General features: G+C 44.2%; 1 protein-coding gene across 1 annotated transcript in view; it reads right to left on the minus strand.

Annotated features, from left to right (window-relative positions):
- b4galt2 (UDP-Gal:betaGlcNAc beta 1,4- galactosyltransferase, polypeptide 2) overlaps positions 1-24,791 on the minus strand; it is a 352,031-nt gene that overhangs the window by 66,031 nt on the left and 261,209 nt on the right. The window contains exon 4 of the mRNA XM_078218681.1: positions 9,994-10,116. Within this exon, the coding sequence (XP_078074807.1) occupies positions 9,994-10,116 (123 nt within the window). The remainder of the gene's footprint in view (positions 1-9,993; positions 10,117-24,791) is intronic.

Consider the following 24,791-nt stretch of genomic DNA (forward strand, 5'->3'; position numbering starts at 1 on the left):
CCTTCAGAATGCTTTCTGCCTGTTCAGAGACATCCTGGACCCTGGCACCAGGGAGGCAACATACCATCCTGGAGTCTTTTTCATGTCCACAGAAGCGCCTATCTCCACCCCTAACAATGTATTCAAAATATGGCCTAACTAAATTTCTATGCAGCTGCAACATGACTTGCCAGTTTTTATATTCTATGCCCTGACTGATGAAGGCAAACATGCCACGTGCCTCTTGATCACCTTATCCACTTGTGTTGCCACTTTCAGGGAACTGTAGGCCGAGATCCCTCTGTATGTCAATGCTTCTAAGGATTCTGCCATTTACTGTATACTTCCCTCCTGCATTACGCCTTCCAAAATGCATCACCCCGCATTTGTCTGGATTAAGTTCCATCTGCCATTTCTCCGCCCAAGTCTCCAGCCTATCTATATCCTGCTGTATCCTCTGGCAATCCTCCTCACTATCCGCAGCTCTCCCAATCTTTCTGTCACCCGCAAAATTATTAATCAGACTCCCTACATTCTCCTCCAAATCATTTATACATATTACAAAAAACATGGGTCCCAGCACTGATCCCTGCAGAACACCACTGGTCCCAGATCTCCAGTCGGAGAAACGTCCTTCCACCGCTACTTTCTGTCTTCTCTGACCAAGCCAGTTTTGTATCCATTTTACCATCTCACCACGAATCCCATGTGACTTCACTTTCTGTACCGGCCTGCCATGAGGGACCTTGTCAAATGCGTTGCTGAGGTTCATGTAGGCAACATCCACCACCTTGCCCTCATCAATCATCTTTGTCACTTCCTCAAAACACTCAGTCAAGTTTGTGAGACACGACCTCCCCTGCACAAAGCCATGCGGCCCATCACTAATAAGTTCATATTTTTCCAAATGTAAGTAACTCCTGTCTCTAAGAATCTTCTCCAATAACTTCCCTACCACTGATGTAAGGCTCACCGGCCTGTAAATTCTGGAGTATCCCTGTTGCCCTTCTTAAACAAAGGAACAACACTGGCTATTCTCTAGTCCCCTGGAACCTCTCCTGTAACTAAAGAGGACACAAAGATTTCGCACAAGGCCCCAGCAATTTCCTCCCTCACTTCCCTCAGTATTCTGGGATATATCCCATCAGGTTCTGGGGACTTGTCAATTTTAATGCTTTTCAAAACACCCAACACTTCCTCCATTTTTATATTGAAATGCCCTAGAATATTAACATATCCCTCTCTAGACTCACCATCCACCATGACCTTCTCCTTTATGAATACCAATGCAAAGTACTTGTTAAGAACCTCACGCACTTTCTCTGGCTCCTTTGTCCTTGAGTGGACCTACTGTTTCCCTAGCTACCCTCTTGCTCCCCATATACGTATAAAATGCCTTGGGATTTTCCTTAATCCTGCTTGCCAAGGACATTTCATGGCCCCTTTTAACTCCCCAACTCCTTTTTTAAGTTCTTTCCTGCTTTCTTTATATTCTTCAAGGGTTCTGTCTGCCTTCAGTTTCCTAAAGCTTATGTATGCCTCCCTTTTCTTTTTGACTAAGCTCACAATTCCTCGTCATCCAAGGTTCCCGAATCTTGCCATCCTTATCCTTCATTTTCACAGGAACTTGCTGGTCCTGAACTCTAATCTACTGGCCTTTAAAGGATTCCCACACGACAGATGTGGATTTACCCTCAAACAGCCGCCCCCAATCTAAATTCCCCAGTTCCTGCCTAATATTGTTGTAGTTAGCTTTCCCTCAATTTAGAACTAGGGCACCAGGACTCTCCTGATGGGAGTCCGCTGGTGGATCCCCAACATGCCCCGCACATCACGTGCCACCGACCCCTTCCCCCCCAAAAACCTTGCATCGACCCCCGGGCGAGCTGGTAAGATTGCACTCTATATTTCTAGGGCAGATTTAAAGCCTTTCAACCTGCATATCAGAAATCCAATTAAGCAATGTGAAGCACAGAAGAAAAAAATTCCATTATTACAGATTTATTGGGCCACTGAGTCTGCTTTTTCTAATTTGATAATCCATCTATTCTCTCTAACACACTTAAGGCATCATACCATTGATTTAAGGTGATTTCATGGCTGGTACCATTTTGAAGATTAGGCAACATGAAAGCTGGTGATTGTACCAGAATGTTGCTGACTTTGCTACCAATGAGAAGAAGGAATACTGATTCATTTAAGCTGCTTCAAAAAATAAATGAGTGATCGACTCAAAGTATCGTTAATGAAGTCAAGGCAATCGTAGCAATAATTATTGAAATTCATGCTTATTGTCTAATTAAAATAAAACATCATGCTTGCATTTAACTCAAAATAATACACATTCTGTACAACAGCTGGCAATTAATTTGTATCATTTTCAATTATAGATTGTTTCCACCCCAGGAGGCTAACAGGAGCGAAGCTTAACTCTGCTCTGAGGCAATCACAAATGTATGATTTGAAGGAGTTTAAAGTAGTGGATACCCAATGCAGTTAGTAACATGATAATGCAAATAATTTGCTTCCTTAATGTTCAAAGTAATCTTTAATCCATGAGTTTGTGTCAAAAGCACTGTGCTCCGAGCACGGTCAGACTTTCATCTCCCGAGTACACATATGTTGATATTCCAATGCACATACTGATGTTGCAGCAAAATAAGATGCAAGAAGAACCTATAGGACTACGAAACCACTCCATGAAGGTCCCACCAGACTGGAAATAGCAAATGCAACACCTCTATTCAAGATAGGAGGGAGACAGAAAGCAGACAACCACAGGCCAGTTAGCTGACCTGGGGAAAGTGATGGAATCTACCATTAAGGAGGTTATAACCGGGCACTTAGAAAATTCCACTGCAATCTGGAAGAGTCAACATGATTATGAGCAATGGTAATCGTGTTTGACTAATTTATCAGAACTCTTTGAAGAAATAATAAGCAACATGGATAAAAGGGAATCTGTGGATGTGGTGTATTTAGATTTCCAGAAGACATTTGACAAGGTGCCGCATCAAATGTTATGACAGAAAACAAGCCTCGTGGTGTGGGAGATAATGGGCCAGATTCTCCCATCTTGCAGCGCTAATTTTTTGGCACGTCTGGTTGGAAGATGCGTGTGTCGGCCATTTCGCAGGATTCGCGCATGCGTTCCCTACGCATGTGCATCTCCCGCAGACGGAGAGCAGGTGCAGTCGAGTCCACGCTGGAAACCGGCAGGAAGAACAGGTAAGCAATTTTAATCTATTTTAAATGTCATTATCACTCCGGCGGGACTTAGAGTAGCTCCCCACTTTCAGGGAACTAGTGGGAGACCCTGCTGGAGTGAATGGGGGGCAATCGGGGCCCCTCAGGGCTCAGGCGGCAGGGTGTGGTGCCCCCTGGGCTTGGGCGCCCTGGCCGTGCCAGCCTGTGCCCCCAGGCACTGCCCAAGAGGCAAAGTGCCCATGCCTAGGGGGCATCTTGGCACTACCCACTGGGCATAGGGCAGTGCCAAGGGTGTGGGGTCTAGGGGGCAGTGCCAAAGGAGCGGGAGCTAGGGGTGGGTCATATTGCAGGCTGGGCCTAGGGGCAGTGCCAAGGGGTGAGGCCTAGTGACAGGGCACATTGTGAGCAGGACCTAGGGGGCAAAGGGGGCAGGGCCTAATGGCGGGGCCTATTGTGGGTGGGGCCAAGGGGTAATTGCCAAGGGGCGGGGCTTATTGTGGGCAGGGCCTGGGGCAATCGGTGGGGGTGAGGGGTCCAGCTGCCACTCTGCATTGGGATCAGTCAGGGCTGGAGGGAGGCCAGCGATTGGGGTGGGTTGGGGGTGGGGTCTGTCTCCCGGGGGTATCTGCCTTCCGAGGAGGGGGCTCTGCCCTCTTGAGTGGGGGGGGGGGGGGTTCAGCCAGGGCGGGGGGTCTGCTGGGGGGGTTCGGAAGGGGATAGTCATTGCTGGGGGTGTTGGACATTGCAGTGCTCTGGGATGGAGTGGTGGGGGGGAGCTGGCCTAGGAATGCCCCAATCAGGCCTTGCAGGGTGTGTCAGAGCAGCACTGCGTGGATCCCAGGCTGGCCAGTGATCGAGCTGGCCAGCAAACGGGGACACTGACAGATCGGGGCCACTGCGCATACGCAGAGTTCCGGAACTGTCAGCCTCTGGCGTGAATAGGCCCCGCCCCCCCCAAGCTTTTAATGATATTCACGATTGTGAACTCTGCATTGCACAGAGTGCGGGAGATTCGAGTCTGAACTCCCACTGAAAAAACAATCGCGAATTACACCATTTTTCCCACCAATTCAGCACTTAGAATTTTTTTAGGAGAATCACTCCAACGTTTCAAGTCTGTCTGACTCTTCTTCAGAGTGCTGGTAATTCAATAGTATAGATATTAGTTATATCTATATTTCAAAAGAGTGCAGGAAATTTATAATATCCAGGGGCAAATCAATAATGGCAGTTCCTACATCCTAGGTGCAGATTTTTCCACGGGATGTTGCAAAGTTCTCCCAGGAATTCGGAAGTGGATCTCTATGGAAGATACTCAAAGATCTTCTGGGTCTATCTATCTGGTGGCCGAATGTCTCGAAGAGCGTCTAGATCTATTGTGTTGTCTTATAAGTCAGATCTCTAGGTTATTTTCTATTCCCCTTCCTCCTCCTCCCCAAACAAAAAAAAAATCAGAGTAGGAAAAAAAAATCTCAGGACTGTTAGGCATATTCCCAAACAAGAAACAGTCTCAAAGTGGATTAATAAATGAAGCTAAAAAGCTTCCAAAATAAAGATAAAAATGATGAGAAAATATTAATGTGTATGTTTATCAGCCTTTATCTACCAAGACAATGAAACACAACAGTTTACTGTCAAGATTCCTGCATCAGTTTTCCTCAGCTTCTTCTAAATTATCCATGTTTTATGTATGACTTTCTTTGGAGCTGCTGTCACTATAACACTGTTCCACTGCTGGAAGTGAAGCAGTGAACCAGCTCATGCATGTAAATAAGGTTTCCACCACACAACCAAAGAAACATCACAATTGGGAACAGCAATAAAGAAATTCACAAACAAGACAGCATAAACTAGTGTCATGGAACATAGGAACATAAGATTTAGAAGCAGGAGTAGGTTATTCAGCCCTTTGAGCCTGCTCCCCATTCGATATGATCATGACACATCTGACTGAGGTCTCAACTCCACTTTCCTCTCTGTTTCCCCCCCCCCCCCCCCCTCACTTTACCCTTTGTTACGTCCGCACCCAGGTGAGGTTTCCCAATTTTGTTGATCCAGGCAAGACCCCTCGATTCCTCACTGTTTGGCTGGGATACCCTTAAATTATTAACAAACCCAGGTGAGGGAGGATGAACCTGCTCCATCTTTATTCAAACCTCTCTGAAGGTAGCAACAAGGTTTAATCTAGCAAGGTTCCCTTTCCCATGGGTACCTCTTCCAGACCCAATATTTATGTTGATAAAGGAGCCAATTTAACCAGGATGGAGTAAGTTTATTAACTAGGCAATTTGCAGTCTCCCCCAATGAAAATCAGCAACCGGCCATGCTGCAGCCACTGGGGTACCAACACCAGGACAGGCGAAGGCACACTGAAGCCAGGCTCTAAGGGAATGCACAAGAGCAAATTGTTGACTTGTGTATAGAGCATGGATCTGCTTGTTTGGTGTGGCTTGGAATGTTTGTTTTGCAGTTACTTTTGCTTCAGCATTGTGACCCAGAGGACACTGTGATAATTAACAACAGAGGGACAATAAGGTGTGGGACTGTTGGTGAATGGGGATTTTTTTTTAGTTTGCATGGGATGTGAGCATCGCAAGGCCAGCATTGATTACCCATCTATAATTGCCCTTGAAATGGCAGAGATGAGCCACAAGTTCGAAATACTGCAGTCCGTGTGGAGTAGATACAGAAATTGTGCTGTTAGAGTCTACCAGGATTTTGACCCAATGTCGCTAAAGGAAAAGCGATATAGTTCCACGTCAGAGTGGTGTGTTATGTAGAGCGGAACTTGCAGATGGTGATGTTCCCGTGTATTTGTTGTCCTGTTTTTCTAGGTGGCAGAGATCGCAGGGTTGGAAGATGCTGTCACAGAAGGTTCGTTAAGTTGCTGCAGTGCATCTTGTGGATGATACACACTGCTACCACTGTGGAGGAGGGACTGAAGGTATAAAGTGGCGGATGGTGTGCAGATTAAGTGGGCCACTTTGTCCTGGATGGTGTCACGCCTTTTGAGTATTGACGGAGGTACACTTATGATGTGGAGATGCCGGCGTTGGACTGGGGTAAACACAGTAAGAAGTTTAACAACACCAGGTTAAAGTCCAACAAGTTTATTTGGTAGCAAAAGCCACACAAGCTTTCGGGGCCTTAAGCCTGGAGGTACACCTACCCTGGAAAGTGAAGAGCAATCAATAACATTCCTGTCTTGTGCCTTGTAGATGGTAGAGGGGCTTTGAGGAGTCAAGAGGTGTGTTATTTACCAGAGAATTCCAAGCTTCTGACCTACTCTTGTAGCTACAGTATTTATATGGCTGGTCAAGTTCAGTTTCTGGTCAATTATAATTCCTAAGATGATGGTGGAGGAGGAATTTGGTGTTTACCTGATAGCAAGGACTCATGACGGCAATAATACACTTCTACTAACACTGCAATTACCACTGGAAATTAATTAGCAAACAATCTGAAAATAGTTGGCAATCCCTTTAAAAGTACTGATAGGATACCCTTCTTTTTGCCCAATATACAGTCAGCTGCACCAGGTTAAAAGAGGCGATTAGCTGGAGCATGGGGTCAAAAATGAAATCAGTGTTATGCATTGACTGATGTGTCAATCTGCCCAGTCTGCATATCTCCACCCCACCCTCCTAGCATCCTCGCTAATGACTTCACTAAAATGACATCCAGTGATTCTGCACCAGATGTGTGCGGGTATGGCATGGACACTTTGGGTATAACATGGCACCTGCAAAACTGAAAACATGGGCACTACAAATCCAAATTTGTTGACTTCCTTGTCAATCAAGTGGCTCAATTTAGATTCAGCTCCAATATTTTAAATAAATGTAGTTACTATTTATTAAGTTGCTAACTTTTGGATTTTCACTATCACAGTAGTTTTGGGAGCAGCACGGTGGTTAGCACTGCTGTCTCACAGCGCCAGTGACCCGGCTTCGATTCCCAGCTTGGATCACTGTCTGTGTGGAGTTTGCATGTTCTCCCCGTGTCTGTGTGGGTTTCTTCCAGGTGCTCCGGTTTGTTCCCACAGTCCAAAGATGTGCGGGTTAGGTGGATTGGCCATGCTAAATTGCCCCTTAGTGTCAGGGGGACTAGCTAGGGTAAATACATTGGGTTATGGGATAGGGCCTGGGTGGATTGTAGTCGGTACAGACTTGATGGGCTGAATGGCCTCCTTCTGCATTGTAGGGATTCTGTGAGTATTCCTTACTGCCCAGAAATGCCAATGCCTGATTAAACATGGCACAGCCTTCAACATACAGGTGGCACAATCAGACCGCTGCCAGCAGCACCACTCAGCCATTCTGATGCTCAATAAATAATCTTATCCAGAGTGACAACTGCATTAGCAAACACTAAGCAACTCTTCCTTCATTCATACCAAAGCCAGCAACAAGGCTAATCTAATCATTGTTATTATAATGAAAGAAAAAACACTGAAGTATGACCAGAAATATTGGATTTTAAATAAAACCTGAGTTTCTTTTTAACTGGACACACAAGCCAAAGACGGAATCACTGCTGGGTAATTCTTGAATGGAAACCCCACTCTGTCACCAGACAAGGTATTTCTATAAAGCATCCTGAAGCTAAATGCCATCTCCAAAGGGACATAAGGGCCAGCTTATCGAGAAATTCCCTGTGTCGTTCCAGACTGATTTTTTTGGATTTGCCTTCCCACTTGGAATGGGTGAAAAGTCAGCTTAAAGCCACCCCAGATTGTCTGTCGGTGTGTGCTCTGTGAGAACAAGGGCTGGAAGTTTGACACAGAAGTAAAAGCCAGCAACTACATTCACAACACCCCTGAAAATAGCCATCTCTCTCTCTCTCTCTCTGACAATGGAAGTCAGCCCAGGCAACAAAAGTCTACAACTGAAAAGGGAACTGGGAAGCTTCTCCCCCAAACTACAGGACCCTGGAGTCACAAAACTGAGCATTCATCTGCTGAAGTCAACCCTACTGGATTCTTCAATTGTAATGGCTGCAAAGCTTAATCACCTACTTCTCATGAGTCAAGGACTGTTCCATCCACCCTTTTAAAAAAATACCCACTTTGAATACAATTCTCTCTTCTAATATGGCTGAATGTACAGGCATGTGTTTTACCATTTTCTTGCCTTTGGTAATTATCAGACTCACTCTAACTTGAGAAAGCCTGGCCAAACTGGCTTCTTTTCAAAATATAACTATTGGGTCTGGGGAAAGGTATCCATGAAGAGGGATCCTGTTTAGATGAAATCTTGTGATCAGCAGAGGGGGTTGAGTAAGGATAGGGAGCCAGTTCATCCCTCCTCAGCCAGGTTTGTAACAATTTGGGGGTATGGTGACAAACTGAGGGGTCTTGCCCCGATCAACAAGTTTGGGGAACCTCGGCTGGAGTGGATTATAACACCATATTCATTGGCAAATATAGTTCAGTGTTTATCAGAATCAAATTCTGGAAGAGAGGTTTGCATTTTGAGTTCACTGCTTTCAAGTCATAGAATCATAGAATCTAGAGTGCAGAAGGAGGCCATTTGGCCCATCGAGCCTGCACGGACCACCTTCCCACCCAGGCCCTATCCCCATAACCCCATGCATTCACCCTAGCTAGTCCCCCTGACACTCGGGGACAATTTAGCATGGCCAATCCACCTAACCTGGACTGTGGGAGGAAACTGGGGCACCCGAAGGAAACCCACGCAGACACGGGGACAATGTGCAAACTCCACACAGATAGTGACCCAAGCTGTCCCGGGTCCCTGGCACTGTGAGGCAGCAAAAGTGGTTTTCTCTCGCTTGGTTCAATTTACAGCCAGGTTCTCTCCAGCATTTGTCTCTATTTAACAAGACAGCCATGAAATGCCATCTCCAAATGCCCTGTAGGATAAAAGAAAGAGAAATAGAAGCAGAATAGAGATTGAACTAAAAGGAAAAAGTTGGAAAAAATGAATAAATGAATAAAGAGGAAGAATCATAGAATCCTTACAGTGCAAAAGGAGGCCATTCAGCCCATCAAGTCTGCACCAACTCGCCGATAGAGCATCTTACCCAGGCCCTATCCTCTGTATTTATTCCACTCATCCCCCTAACTTGGGATACTAAGAGAGAATTTTACCATGGCCAATCCACCTAACCTGCACATCTTTGGTCTGTGGGAGGAAACCAGGACACCCAGAGGAAGCCCTCGCATGGGGAGAATGTGCAAACTCCGCACAGTCACCCAAGGCTGAAATCGAAACTGGGCCCCTGGCGCTGCGAGGCAACAGTGCTAACCACTGTGCCACCAGGCCAGAATTGGGAGGCAAAAGTAGAAATTTACAAAACATAAGATTGTCATTGAGCCATTCATATCTATGTGCAATCTAAAACTAATCTCCCTGCTCCACTCTCTCCCATAGCCAAGTATATTTCAAAGCTAAAAATATTTATCCAATTTTCCCTTAAAAGCAACAATGGTGTCTGCTTCCATCACTCTCCATACTAATGCATTCCATCTCCAAATAAAATCTGTGGAATATCTTTTTTCAAACTTATCTGATCCTGTGGAAATAGTTAAATATCTTAAGTTTCTCTTCAAAACTATATTTAAAACATATGAACATAATTCAAGTAATTGGTAAATAAGGAACCAAAAATAAAAAACCAAACTGCAAAGTCTCCTTTTGTAACACTGTTAAAATTAAGCAAATCTTGGACAAGGTCACAAACCAGCATTTAATAAAAATGCAAATATTTCTCTAATTATGGCACCCATGTTTTGAATAATTCTGGCATAATTCAACAATATTAATGGTTTAAGTTCCGTCTTACCTGTTGTAAATATCATCGTCTTCACCACCCCAGCCCCAGTACTCATTAGGGAAGCCATTGATTCTTAAAAACTGCTCCTTGCTCAGTCCAGACACCCCACCAAAGTAGCCACTGTATGGCAACCTAACAGGAAAAAGGCAAAAGGTTAGTGAGAAATGCCGACACTTGAGCAATAAGCGTCTACTTAACAAAGCAACTTGATTTTTTCAAGTGACAGATTTGATTCTCAAACTATAAAATGATCTGCCCAAATTTCAGAAGCTTATCATCTGGCATTTTATGTCCATTTTAGTATTCATTCATTGCTTATTCCCTTTGCTCCTGAACACCATGCAAATTCAGCAAGTTCTTCAGATGAATGGGATGGATGAGGGCCCGCCGCTGTTTGTGCAAATGCTGAAATGGTGTGAATTAGCTGGCATATTACAGCTATTCATAACTCATGATGTATCACTCCTTCAGCTGAACTTACTGATCAACTCGCACCTTAATAATAGCACGTGTTGAAACTCACCATTAATTGTCCAGCAAGATTTGGGCCATTCCATTTTCATTGAGTGGCAGCTCATGCCAACATAACTACAAAGGGAATCTCAGACTTCACTTGCCATACAGATTCCTGGATGGAGGGATTGTCTTATGAGGAAAGTTTGGGCAGGTTGTGCCTATACTCATTGGAGATTAGAATGAGAGATGATCATATTGAAGCATTTTAGATTCTGAGGATGTTTCCTGTCGTGGGGGAATCTAGGACTCGGGGACACAGTTTTGAAATAAAGGACCACCTATTTAAGAAGGAGATAAGGAGAAATTTCTTCTCCCAGAGGGTCATTAGTCTTTGGAATTCACTACAGAGGGCAGTGGAGGCTGTGTCACTGAATTTTTTCAAGGTCGAGTTGGACAGACTTTTGATAGACAAGGTGCCTAAGGTTATGAGGGTGGGGTGGCAGGCATGCAAGTAGAGTTAAGGCCACAATCAGATCATCCGTAATCTGATTGTGGCCTTAGGGAAGCGGCACGGTGGCACAATAGTTAACACTGCTGCATCACAGCGCCAGAGACCCAGGTTCGATTCCCAGCTTGGGTCATTGTCTGTGTGGAGTCTGCACATTCTCCCTGTGTCTGCATGGGTTTCCTCCGGGAGGTGCTCCGGTTTCCTCCCACAGTCCGAATAGGTGCATTAGCCATGCTAAATTCTCCCTCAGTGTATCTGAACAGGCGCCGGAGTGTGGCGACTGGGGGATTTTCACAGTAATTTCATTGCAGTGTTAATGTAAGCCTACTTGTGACACTAATAAAATAAACTTTAAACTTATTCTTTTGATTGACGGAGCAGGTTCAGTGGGTCGAATGACCTACTCTTGTTCCTATTTCTTATGATCTTAGCATCATGAAGCACATTTATATCTTGTCAGAATTTATTCTTGGACTAGAAAATGACAGCAAATGCCACCAAATGAGACACAATCATAGATGTACAACATATATGTAAATAACTGACCATCTAAAATCAGCTTAAAAAATGAAAATAAGGCGACATATAGTTATAGGAAAGTTTTCTTTTGCCTGATCAGCAGTGATTTCTCCATGCTTGAGGCTTATAACAATTAGCGTATTGCTAAGATAGAAGGAATTCATAGATCAGGGTTGGATGCTTATCAAGAAGTGAACTCCATTCTGTCCATTAGAGATGATCACAAAGCTCTGACGGTCTTTTTTTGTTAAATTTACAGACTGCAATTCATCTCCAGGTTTGACTCTCTGCCAAGATAGTTGAGGATAGTGAGAATAAGATGAAACAGTATCCGCCAGCTGCACAGTCACAGGTGATTCAGCAAAGGTGGCCTGTGGGCATTATTGGGCAACTCTCCAATTGTGACAGTTCAAGTCGGTGGATTATGGAAAGGGATTGTTACAGGATTTTTGGCAGTTCTTTTGCCACAAAGTCAATTTTTAAAGGTGCTGAGGTGTTCACACCATTCTCTCTGGTGCATCTGTATTTGATTCTGCTTTCACTTTTACTCACAATGGCATCTCTTCAAGGCAAAAATAAAGTGTAATCTGTCTATTGTTATTTTCTGCATAGTAGCTTATGCAACTCAAGCGTGAGTGTTTTCGCAGCTTGTACTATGCCTATGGGAAACAAACATACAGGCATATCTGGGATGTGCCATTCTGCCTACAGTGCATACTTAGCATACTTTAACAACTTTGAGGTTATGTTGAGTGCATTGGCATCACAACTACCATCTCATGGCTTTTTATGAACTAGCCAAACTGCCTTCCGTACTTCAAACAACATGAAAGATATACTCCTGGACAAGCCTCTGCAATAATTTTGCATTTGAATATTCTTTTGAACAATTTCCGACAACACCCTGTACATATGAACCAGCAAATCTCAATCACTATGAATCAATCAGAGATGCACCCTTTACTTGCATTTTCATAGAATCCCTACAGTGCAGAAGGAGGCCATTTGGCTCATCGAGTCTGCACCGACCACAATTCCACCCAGATCCTATTCCCGTAACCCCACATATTTACTCCCCTGACACTAGGGGCAATTTAGTATGGCCAATCAACCTAACCCGCACATCTGTGGGAGGAACCGGGGCACCTGGAGGAAACCTGCGCAGACCTGGGGAGAATGTGCAAACCCCACACTGACAGTGATCAGAGGTCAGAATCGAACCCAGGTCCCTGGAGCTGTGAGGCAGCAGTGCTAGCCACTGTGCTGCCTTCCTTTTCTAAGGCTGTGTTTTTTAATAATGGTTGTGCTGATAGAGAAAATGGATGCCAGAGATAAGGAGTAAGTAAGTACATATTTTAATTGTGGACCAGTATTTTTTATCTCAGTGCTCATGGTCCATGCCAACAACTCACGACTAGAATTTGTCCATCCCTGGCATGTGATTTCCCTTCCTATAGAAGTAATGGTAAAGGAAGTAGAAATTCCTGGGGGGCGGGGGGGGGGGGGGCGGTGCGGTGGGTTTGTGGCTGGCTAGGGTGGTGATCGGGTGGGGGGGGGGAAAGGTGTGTGTGTGTGTGGGTAATCGACCAGGACTGTGATCAGGGATGGGGGAGGAGGGGGGGGGGGGTGTGGCAGGGGTAATTGGCTGGGGTGACGATCGGGAGAGGGGAGTGATTGATGTCCATGGGGGATTGAGTCGATGTCCACGGGGGGAGAGGAGGGGTGACAGATCTCCCAGTACACTGTGTATGTGTACACAGTATGCAGGGAGATTGCGGCACCTGCACGATGGCGCCCCCCTAAGCTCCACCCACTGGCGGGAATCGTATGACAGCTCTTGTTTTGCACAGAGTGCCGTATTTCCCATTACTTAGCTCGCTGAAAAATCTGGCGAGAAAATCTAGTTTTCTTGACCGTTCGACACTTAGAATTATTTAGAGAAATTTCCACCCAGCGTTTGTGAACATTCAAAGCCTCTAAGTTTAGAATGAAAATTTTACAAAAAAGGCCAAAATATAAGGCTTTAAAGTGAAGACTCATTTGTGTCTGTACATTTTGGTCTAATTATTTAACCTAGTTCCACATAAAGTCTAAACTTAATCTTGATGGGAGACTTAATAATAAATGAGCAAATCAAGAGAGAACATTTTAACGAATTTAGTAATTTTAGTTTGTCTTAAAAAAAACTGCAAAAGTAAATCTAGAATGTAGTCACTGTTGAAAAGAATACATTGAGCAAGCCTGAAACAAAATAGGGCTCTAATCTTGTATGTGCAGAGCTTGGCATGGACAGAGATTCTGTATGCATGGCTGAAGAAATAAAATAGGCAGATGGGAAAAACCTACACAAAAGACTGCTGGAGTTCACATGCAGACTTCACGGCTAACAACCTCAACAGGGAAGAGAGCAGAGAACAGGGAGTAGAAGAGGGGTGGCGGGGGTGTGGAAATAGCTATAGGGAACAAATAATACTCCAAAAAATCATAGAATCTCCATAGTACAGCAGGAGACCATTTGGCCTATCAAGTCTGCACCACCAATAATCCCACCCAGGCCCTATCCCTGCAACCCCACATATTTACACTGTTAATCTCCCTGACACTTAAGGCTCAATTTAACATGGCCAATAAACCTAACGTGCACATCTTTGGAGCGTGGGAGGAAACCAGAGCACCTGGAGGAAACCCACACAGACAAGGGGAGAATGTGCAAACTCCAAACAGGAACCCCGAGGCTAGAATCGAACAAGGGTCCTTGCACTGTGAGGCAGCGGTGCTAACCACTGTACCACTGTCCCGCTCATGACTGAATGCTATATGCAACTGGTCAAAGCGTAAAAGGCGAGAGAATACAACAGCGGCAACAGGAAGGTTGTCTCTAAATTATAGCCTGGTCTTTTCTATGATAAGGACTTGGAGCAGAAGTGTTCAGAGACAGATTCAATGACAGGAAGTAAAACTGAACAAGTAAACTTCATTGCGTTGTAGTGAAATATATCATTCTTTATACATTTAATTATGTTCCAGAACTGGTCTCAGGACTATGTAGAGTGTTTAATAGGGAAATAACCAAAGATTTTTCCAAAATCTAATTGACAAATTTTAATGGCAGAATTCAGAGATTGGACATCATTGATGCATCCTTCTATACAATATAAACCTAATTGACAGCTATTGTTGTCGCTCACTAATCTCTTCACTTGTGATTTTCCACAGTTTTAGCGAAAATATTTTAAGGCAATTAAGTGTAGATGTGACAACAGATGTGCATATTGACAGTAACAACGGATATCGTGTACCAGTTGCACAATTTTGTTTTATCTGTATGTTTAAAGTGAAAATATTAATGATACTTAAGAGGCTTACAGAAATTACTGTTTGAGGATCTTGTGGGCCCATGCCTCTAAGATAACTTGGTCACTGGGTTTCTCATCAGGAGGAATATGACAGACCAAGGAAAAGGACAGGCTGCTTTGTAAGGCTTAATCATGGAGACTTACAGCACGGGAGGTACCTATTTGGCTTGCTGCATCTGTGCTGGCTCTTTGAAAGTGTAACCATGTTGAGTCCCACAACCCAACTTTGTTATCTGTTTCTTATCATCAAGTACCTGGCCAGCTCCCTTTTAAAATTATTTATGGAATCCGTTTTCAGGCAGATTTCCAGATCTTGACAACTCCCTTGGGGAAAAAAATCCTTTTGCCAATGATATTAAGACTGTGGCCACGAATGCTAAGAATTTCCTTTGGGTTCTCCCACTCTGTAACCATAACCACGGCATCTTCTTTACAAACATAAGAACTAGGAGCAGGAGTAGGCAATTTAGCCCCTCAAGCCTGCTCCGCCAACCAATATGATCATGGCTGATCTCATCTCGGCCTCAACTTCACTTTCCTGCCTGTTCATCATAGCCCTTCAAACCCTTACTAATTAAAAATCTGTCCAACTCTTCCTTAAATTTACTCAATGCCCCAGTATCCACCTCGCTCTGGGGTAGTGAACTGCACAGACACACAACCCTTTGAGAGAAGTAATTTCTCTTTAACACTGTTTTAAATTTGCCACCCATTATCCTAAAACTATGACCTCTTGTTCTAGATTGCCCTACAAGAGGAAACACATTCTCTACGTCTACTTTGTCAATCCCCCTTATCATCTTGGACGCCTCAATTAGATCTCTTCTCATTCTTCAATATCCAGGGTATAGGCCTAAACTGCCCAATCTCTCTTCGTAAGACAAACCCCTCATTTCTGGAATTAATCTAGTGAACCCTCTCTGAACTGCCTCCAATGCAACTACATCCCTCCTCAGGTAAGGGGACCTAAACTGTACACAATATTCTAAGTGCAGTCTCACTAATGCTTTGTGTAGTAGCAGCAACACTTCGCTACTTTTATATTCTATTCCTTTAGCAATAAATGCTAAAATTCTATTTGCCTTCTTTATTACCTGCTGTACCTGCATACTGTTTTTTAATGATTCATGCACGTGGACACCCAGATCCCTCTGCACTGAAGCGCTCCAAAGTTTCCCTTTACTTAGAGAATAATTTGTCCATTTTTCCTACAAAATGGATAACCCCACACCTATCCATGTTAAACTCCATCTGCCAAATTTTGCCCCATGTCTATCCATAACCATCTGTAAATTTCTCATTTCATTATCGCAACTTACTATCCCAGCTATTTTAGTATCATCTGCAAATGTGACTATGGTACCTACTATTCTTGCATCCAAGTCATTAATATAGATTGTAAATAGTTGGGGCCCGAGGACCTAACCCTGTAGCACCCCACTATTATTTCTTGCCAACCAGAAATAGACCCATTTAGCCCAACTCTCTGCTTTCTGTTGGTTAGCCAACCTCTATCCAAACTAATAAATTACTCTTATAAAGAGGGATTCCACCGCTGTTAAAGTGGTGAAGGGGAAGATGTGCCAAGCAAATGCCCAGCCGAAGAAAGCTACAACTGGCAAATGTAGTTGGCAGTAGTCCTCCTCCATCCCAGATAACATAACAGAACCATAAACCATTGATCTCGCTTTCCCCCCCCCACCAACCTCTCTATCCATTAGGTCACATTCTGCCATTTCTGCCACCTCTGTCATGATGCCACCATTTAAACACCTCTCCCTCTCCTTTCAGCATCCCAAAGGGACCATTCTCTCCTGGCGATATTCTGGCCCACTCCTCAATCAATCCCAATGTTTCCACCCTTTCCTATGACACCTTTCCATGGAAATGCAGAAGATGCAACACATTCCCTTTTACCTCCTCCCTTCTCATTGTGCAAGGCCCCACATACTCCTTTCAGAAACAGAAACTAAATTATACTTCAACTTGGTATGCTAGATTCAATTTAGGCCAGAAATGTATGGTCTTGCATGCCCTGCTTCCGCTGCCGACAAAAACAGAGAATTTGGCGCTCAGCCAAATCTCTGACCGGAGAATCCCAGCTGCAGGCAAGGTGGGAGAATTCCGGCCATAGTCTCCTCTACAATGGGAAGACAAAATGCACTCTGGATGAGTTCTGGCAGAACACCTCCATTCAGTACACAAATGTGGTCATGAATCTACAAGTCGCCTGTCATCTTAATCCACCACCTTGTTCCCACTCTGGTCATCGGCTTGCTACAGTGTTCCAATGAAGCTCAACATAATGTTGAGGAGCAGCACCTGAATTTTCGACAGAGCACTTTGCAGCCTTCTGGGCTCAATATGAAGTTCAGCAATTTTATTTCACAACCACTTCCACTGATCTGTTTCTTCCTTTTGCTGGATTGGTTCCGTTTTTCATTTCTTTTTGAATTGCGTTGTTTGGACAGCAGCTGTCCTGCCATTCGCACCTTCGCTAGGTAAGTCTTTAGTTTCTTTACCACGCCCCACTGCCATTGACACTTTGGAGTTTCCCCTTTTATACTTTATACTTTCCACTCTTCTTCTTCCCACTCTCACTGGCTCAAAACCTATTACATTTCTAAATTTTCTCAGTTCTGATGAATGGTCACAGACCTGAATCCCTGGGCTGGAATTTACATGCCCCCACCGGTATTTTGTTGGCAGGGGGGCATGTAAAGTAAGGAGGATGCCACAGCACCACCTCCTCCCCATTCTTGTTAATAAGCTAATTAGTTTCAATTATACACAACCCATGCCATGTTATGGCATGGGAGGCAGGCAAAAGTGGCATGGGCAGCACAGTTGTGCAGTGGTTAGCACTGTTGCCTCACAGCGCCAGGGGCCCGCATTTGATTCCAGCCTCAGGTGATTGTCTGTGTTGAGTTTGCACATTCTCCCCGTGTCTGCGTGGGTTTCCTCCGGGTGCTCCAGTTTCCTCCCATAGTCCAAATATGTACGGGTTAGGTGGATTGGCCACACTAAATTGACCCTAGTGTCAGGAAGATTAGCAGCATAAATATGTGGGGTTATGGGGATAGGGCCTTGGTGGGATTGTTGTTGGTACAGGCTCGATGGGCTGAATGGACTACTCCTCACTGTAGGGATTCTATGATTCTATGAGTTCATAAGCCTTTTCTTTAAATAATCTTTTGAAAGGGTGGGAAGGAAGTGGAGTACGATCTTCAGGGGGGTGAGGGTGGGGGCGCATTTGGCGTATTGGGGACAATCCCCCTCAGATAGTAACCCCTTTTCTTCCTATCCGCCTTCTCACCAAAACACAGCACCTGCCCCCACCCCACTGGTGCACTCCTCCCAAACCTTCCCAATACCCCGCAGCCAATCTGAGTGGCCAGCAGCTCCTGAATGCACAAAGTCCTTATGTCATAGAACAGTACAGCACAGAACAGGCCCTTCGGCCCATGATGTTGTGCCGAGCTTTATCCGAAACCAAGATCAAGCTATCCCACTCCCTATCATCCTGGTGTGCTCCATGTGCCTATCCAATAACCGCTTAAATGTTCCTAAAGTGTCTGACTCCACTATCACTGCAGGCAGTCCATTCCACACCCCAACCACTCTCTGCGTAAAGAACCTACCTCTGATATCCTGCCTATATCTCCCACCATGAACCCTATAGTTATGCCCCCTTGTAATAGCTCCATCCACCCGAGGAAATAGTCTTTGAACGTTCACTCTATCTATCCCCTTCATCATTTTATAAACCTCTATTGACTCCCCTTAGCCTCCTCCGCTCCAGAGAGAACAGCCCTATCTCCCTCAACCTTTCCTCATAAGACCTACCCTCCAAACCAGGCAGCATCCTGGTAAATCTCCTCTGCACTCTTTCCAGCGCTTCCACATCCTTCTTATAGTGAGGTGACCAGAACTGCACACAATATTCCAAATGTGGTCTCACCAAGGTCCTGTACAGTTGCAGCATAACCCCACGGCTCTTAAACTCCAACCCCCTGTTAATAAAAGCTAACACACTATAGGCCTTCTTCACAGCTCTATCCACTTGAGTGGCAACCTTTAGAGATCTGCGGATATGGACCCCAAGATCTCTCTGTTCCTCCAGTCTTCAGAACCCTACCTTTGACCCTGTAATCCACATTTAAATTAGTCCTACCAAAATGAATCACCTCACATTTATCAGGGTTAAACTCCATTTGCCATTTTTCAGCCCAGCTTTGCATCCTATCTATGTCTCTTTGCAGCCTACAACAGCCCTCCACCTCATCCACTACTCCACCAATCTTGGTGTCATCAGCAAATTTACTGATCCACCCTTCAGCCCCCTCCTCTAAGTCATTAATAAAAATCACCAAGAGCAGAGGACCAAGCACTGATCCCTGTGGCACTGCCTCCAATCCGAAAACGTTCCATCCACCACCACCCTCTGTCTTCGATCAGACAGCCAGTTACCTATCCAATCGGCCAACTTTCCCTCTATCCCACACCTCCTCACTTCCATCATAAGCCGACCATGGGGGATCTTATCAAACGCCTTACTAAAATCCATGTATATGACATCAACTGCCCTACCTTCATCAACACACTTAGTTACCTCCTCAAAAAATTCAATCAAATTTGTGAGGCACGACTTGCCCTTCACGAATCCGTGCTGACTATCCCGGATTAATCCGCATCTTTCTAAATGGTCATAAATCCCATCCCTAAGGACCTTTTCCATCAATTTACCAACCACCGAAGTAAGACTAACCGGTCTATAATTACCAGGGTCATTTCTATTCCCTTTCTTAAACAGAGGAACAACATTCGCCATTCTCCAGTCCTCTGGCACCATCCCCGTGGACAGCGAGGACCCAAAGATCAAAGCCAAAGGCTCTGCAATCTCATCCCTTGCCTCCCAAAGAATCCTAGGATATATTTCATCAGGCATATTTCATGTCAGGCAATTTAGCCCATTTGCAGTTGGTTATGGCTATAGGTCAGGCTGTTATGGGAGGCAATTTGACTCCAAGCTGACTTTGCCTATGGGGGAAGTCGTTGATAGGAAGGGAGGTGGGGGAAGGGCTGGGGAGCTATCTGCGCAGTCACAACTTGCAGCTCGTTAGCTCTGCTTTCCTCTTTCTCTTCCAGTAATTTCTGTTTCTATTTTAGCTGCAATCACGGTCTCACATCTCCCAACAAGCCTCCCCGCCAGCATGTACAGCCCCAAGAATGACTAAACTCGGGCTTTATTCTGCTCAGAATAGAGACTTCAGTCAGAAATATACAGCAATCTCTTTGTTTGGTCTTTCTTTGTTACAAATATTTGCGCTCAGGAAGTTGTTAATTATTCACCTTGACAGTCAAAATTCAAGGCATAAATTATTATTAGAAAGAGACTGATACTTTTGTACCAGAACAGCTAACTCAACTGCACTAAAAACAGTCCTTTAATATACTGCCTGTTTAAACTGAAACGTGATTCGCAGTTGGGTATAATAGGGGGATTGTCTGGCAGCTAGGAAGAAACGTTGCAGAATTACTGAGCGACTGAAGCATATGCCCATTCCTGTCCCCGTGATCGGCATACTTTTCAGGCATCTTTTCTCTCGCTGCCAACTGTTTGCTCCCACATAGTTAAAAGCTTGGCAGTGATAAAGGCGGGGGGGTAGGGCAAAAGATTTGTTAGATCTAGTCAAACTGCTAACAATGGTATAAACAGACAGCATTCAACAACATCTCTTGGCTTACCCTCCTGGATAAATTTATGAATCTAGTGCAAGTGCAAGTGGAATTATTTTGAAAATGACTCAATCATAACTGGAGCATGCCGAGGTGTAATTATTTACTATTCACAGCATCCACTCTTTGGGTTACCTTCTTCACAGAAGGAATTGTATGGTTTATCGCTTAAGAACCTAATAGGAGTTCGAGTGGAACACCGCGCAGTCAGTCCATAGAACAATCCACAATTTAGAGGCCACTTCTTCAACTGTCAACCTCTAAATGAAAGGGGATCACAATCTATCACCAGAGTTAAAATTCACCTTTTAGTGTAACTCACTGGCTGTCCTGATAAGTCTGAAAGGTCACCTTTATTTATTCAAGCATCACATTCTTCAAATAACATTAACTCTAAAGGCAAGAACATAATTTAGTGACGAATTTGACAAGCATGTATTTTACCCTTGCAGCTGTCTTAAAACAGTGACAACACAAACCTGTCATAAACAAGAGCTTTCCATAAGCCTAATGAAACAACGTTGGCCCAACCCTGGCTTTTATGGTGGTATAATTTTAAAAATTTCCTGCTGGTTCTTTTTACTAATAATATATATTCACGAGTCCCAGGACATATCTGATTGATCAAACTGTCTGTTTGAAATTTCCCTGAATGAGAAGTTGTGTTATGCAGCGCTCTTTGCGACAGGAACATCTGCAAGGCTTACATTCAATTTCTTCATCGAGGAGGGGAACCGACTGCCAGGAATACAAATTATTTCAATGTGCAGGTTATGGCCGGGGCTTAATTTGAATAATAAACCCCACCGAACAAGGGATTCTGTTATAACACAACCCCAGTGAAGCTCTCATCCTGTCTACACTCAGTATTCTTGCGAGAGCTCCAGTCAGAGGGCTACCTTTAAATTCGAGATGTAATTAATTACTTCACTATGTTTATTTTTCTAAAATATCTTACATTGAGAAATTAGTTTTCTGTACATGTATCGCCCTCCTTAATAAAAATTCTGTCTGAGTGATGGCCGGTCTGGCTGTGTTGGCAATCAGACACAATCAACAGAACTCTTATCCTCAGAAGATTTTTTGCTTTAGTCTGCAATGAGTAACCTATGTTTCCCACTGTCCTCTATTGTGTTTTGTTGCTACCTGCCAGTTAATGGTTGGCAACATGTGATACGGAGTCCCAAGTGTTGCAAAGTTTAGACAAATATTACCTGCTGCAGTTCATAGTAAGAGAGATCTATGCACCTGTCAGCTGCAATTTCCAAATATTGAAAGCTTCTGGCTTTCTGCAGCATCTAACCACCTGATATCCTTTTTTACTGGCTGTTGTTTGCCATGTTTAAAATACCTTTGGGGAGGGGATGTATTTAATGAGGCCTGGAATAGCGGGAAACGTAGTTGGCTTAATTAGGCAGATTTAGCGTTCCTGATGGTGGGTTCAGATTCAGCGATTTATCCAGGTTGGGCCTCACAGCATGCTTGGTGGCTTCTTGCTTGGAACACATTCACATGTCATGAGTACTCATTATATTAAAACTTTTCACAGCCTACCTTCATGATAAAGTTAGTGTCACACGAGAATCTCATGGCACCCAGTTCACGGTCATTTAAAGATGGCGTGCAACAGTCGGCTTTGTGCAGTTGTGCCTGAGGTCAGCGGCTTTCCTTGATGGACTCTGTGGCATAAGGGAGGGGAGCAGGAGGATGGCAACTTGCATGGAGGCTCAGGACCTGCAGTGATGAGCCAGTGATGAGGGGAGGTGTGGATTGGGGTGGAAGAGTGGGTCTGGGGGAAATGAGGAGTGAAGTGGGAAGGGCCTGACCTCATGGGTGTGGTGGGAACAGTCAATCAAGGTAAGAAAATGAGGGTCCCACAGAGTGGTGTTAGCACTGTCCAAATGTGGGTCCATCTCATGGTGTTGGCTGGTGGAGTGCCTCCAGGGCTTTAAGTTCACCTAAACATTTCAATTATTCATGTGGAGAGTCATCCAGGACAATGTATTTAACATGCATTGCAGGGAGGGCCAGCTGAACCTGCAAGTTCAGCCAGGTCCCATAGACTGGCAAGTAGAAAACTGGACACCAACATGAACATCCAATAAAGATTGAATGCAAAAACACATCTTCATTTCTTCCACAATAAAGAAATGTCTCCAATCCCCCCTTAACCATCATTACATGACAACCATCTGACCTTCCAGTACATTTATCTCTCTGACACAAAAATAGGCGGGACAGTAAGTTGCAATGAGGAAATAAGAACCTTACAAATGGATATAAGATTAGGAGAGTGGGCCAAAATGTGGCAGATGGAGTTTAACGTGGATAAGTGTGAGGTCATGCACTTTGGTCGGAAAATTGGGAAGCTGCCTTATTATCTAAATGGGGAGAGACTTCGGGGGTGCTCCAGTGCAGAGGGATTTGGGTGTCCTCATTCATGAGTCACAGAAAACTAGCATGCAGGTACAGCAGATAATAAAGAAAGTGAATGGAATGTTGGCATTTATAGTTAAAGGAATAGAATATAAAGGTAAGGAAGTATTGTTGCAACTGTACAAGGCATTGGTGAGGCCGCACATGGAGTATTGTGCACAGTTTTGGTCCCCTTATTTGAGGAAAGATGTAGTGGCATTGGAGGCAGTTCAGAGGAGGTTCACTAGATGGATTCCCAAGATGAGAGGTAGAACAGTTTAGGCCTTTACCCTCTGGAATTTAGAAGAATGAGGGGAGATCAAATTGAGGTATACAAGATGATAAAAGATATGGATAAAGTAGATGTAGAGCGAATGCTTCTGCTGGTGGGGCATTCTAGGATGAGTGGTGATAGTCTTAGAATAAGCAGTGGCAAATTTAAAACAGAGTTGAGGAGAAACTGCTTCTTGCAAAAGGTTGTGAATCTGTGGAATTCACTACCCCAAAGTGTGGTGGATGTTGGGACAGTGAGTAAATTTAAGGAGGAGTTAGACAGATTTTTAATTGGTAACGGGTTGAAAGGTAATGGGGAGAAGGCAGGAAAATGGGGATGAGGAGCATATCAGCCATGATCGAATGGCGGAGAGGACTCAATGGGTCAAATGGCCTAATTCTGCTCCTATATCTTATGAACTTATGACTAAGCTAGTCTTAACAAATAGCAAATGATACGCACATGAATCAAGTATAATGCAATGTGAATTATTTACAAGTGAAACTTAAATTTGAAACACACCTTTTCCACCTTTGTGCTCTCAATAAGTCTTCTGTTAATGGCAGTGGAGTTGGGCAGGAAAGTTGTAACCGTGATGGAGAGCCTCCCTGTTTATCCAGGAGGCTCTGTTATAGCCTGCCTGTACTTGCTGCATTGTCAGCTGACATCAGACTGAAAGTCCGCATGATCACATGTGACTCCCGTACCTGGTGCTGGCACTTTTAATGTTAATTGGAATCACATGAGACCCAGCAAAAAACAAGAGAATACAAGTGGAGTCCACTTCTGGTCCACCATTGGGAACAGCATGGCAGGGTTAAAATTCCACCCCTTGTATCCACTATTTGTTCTGCAGTCATGCCTAGGAGTCAATTATTTTCCACGCAATGCACCCTCATCTTTAATTGGAATGTTTTGAATTTGCATGCTTCAGAGCATTTCTGATGAATATATTGCCCCAGAATCTTTGATCTCTCGGGGGTTGTACTTCAGAGGTACCCCCAGAAGATGCACTGGGGGACCTCCCGAGGACCCCAGGCCAGGAATGCACAGCAATTGCCTGTGATGAGCAACTTGTGATGGGCAATTACCCTGCACCTGGGAACCATTCTGAAATTCTGATTTATATCTCTTAGCAGAACAACTATGGAGGAAAGGTTAGGAGGATTTTACAATTTGTGTATTATGATGAGTTTTCTGAAGTCAAGATAAGTAACTCACAGACCAATTGTGTTGATTTTATGTATTAAATTTAACTTTTTATTGAATCTAAAAAAAAACGTTAAAATACAAGAACACTTTTACACAGTTAACAATACTTCACAATAATTTCCTAAAAGATTGTGGCTTAAATAAACTCAGTACTAAACACCCTTTTAGAACAAAGGACAGAAAAGCACAGGAACAGGCCCTTCGGCCCACCAAGCCTGCGCCAATCACATCACCCTATCTACACCAACCGCCTGTATCCCTCCATTCCCTGCCTACTCATATGTCTATCCAAATAAGTTTTAAATGTCGCTAACGTGTCTGCCTCAAC

The sequence above is a fragment of the Mustelus asterias genome, chromosome 8 (genome assembly GCF_964213995.1).
Source record: "Mustelus asterias chromosome 8, sMusAst1.hap1.1, whole genome shotgun sequence".
Classification (NCBI taxonomy): Eukaryota; Metazoa; Chordata; class Chondrichthyes; order Carcharhiniformes; family Triakidae; genus Mustelus; species Mustelus asterias.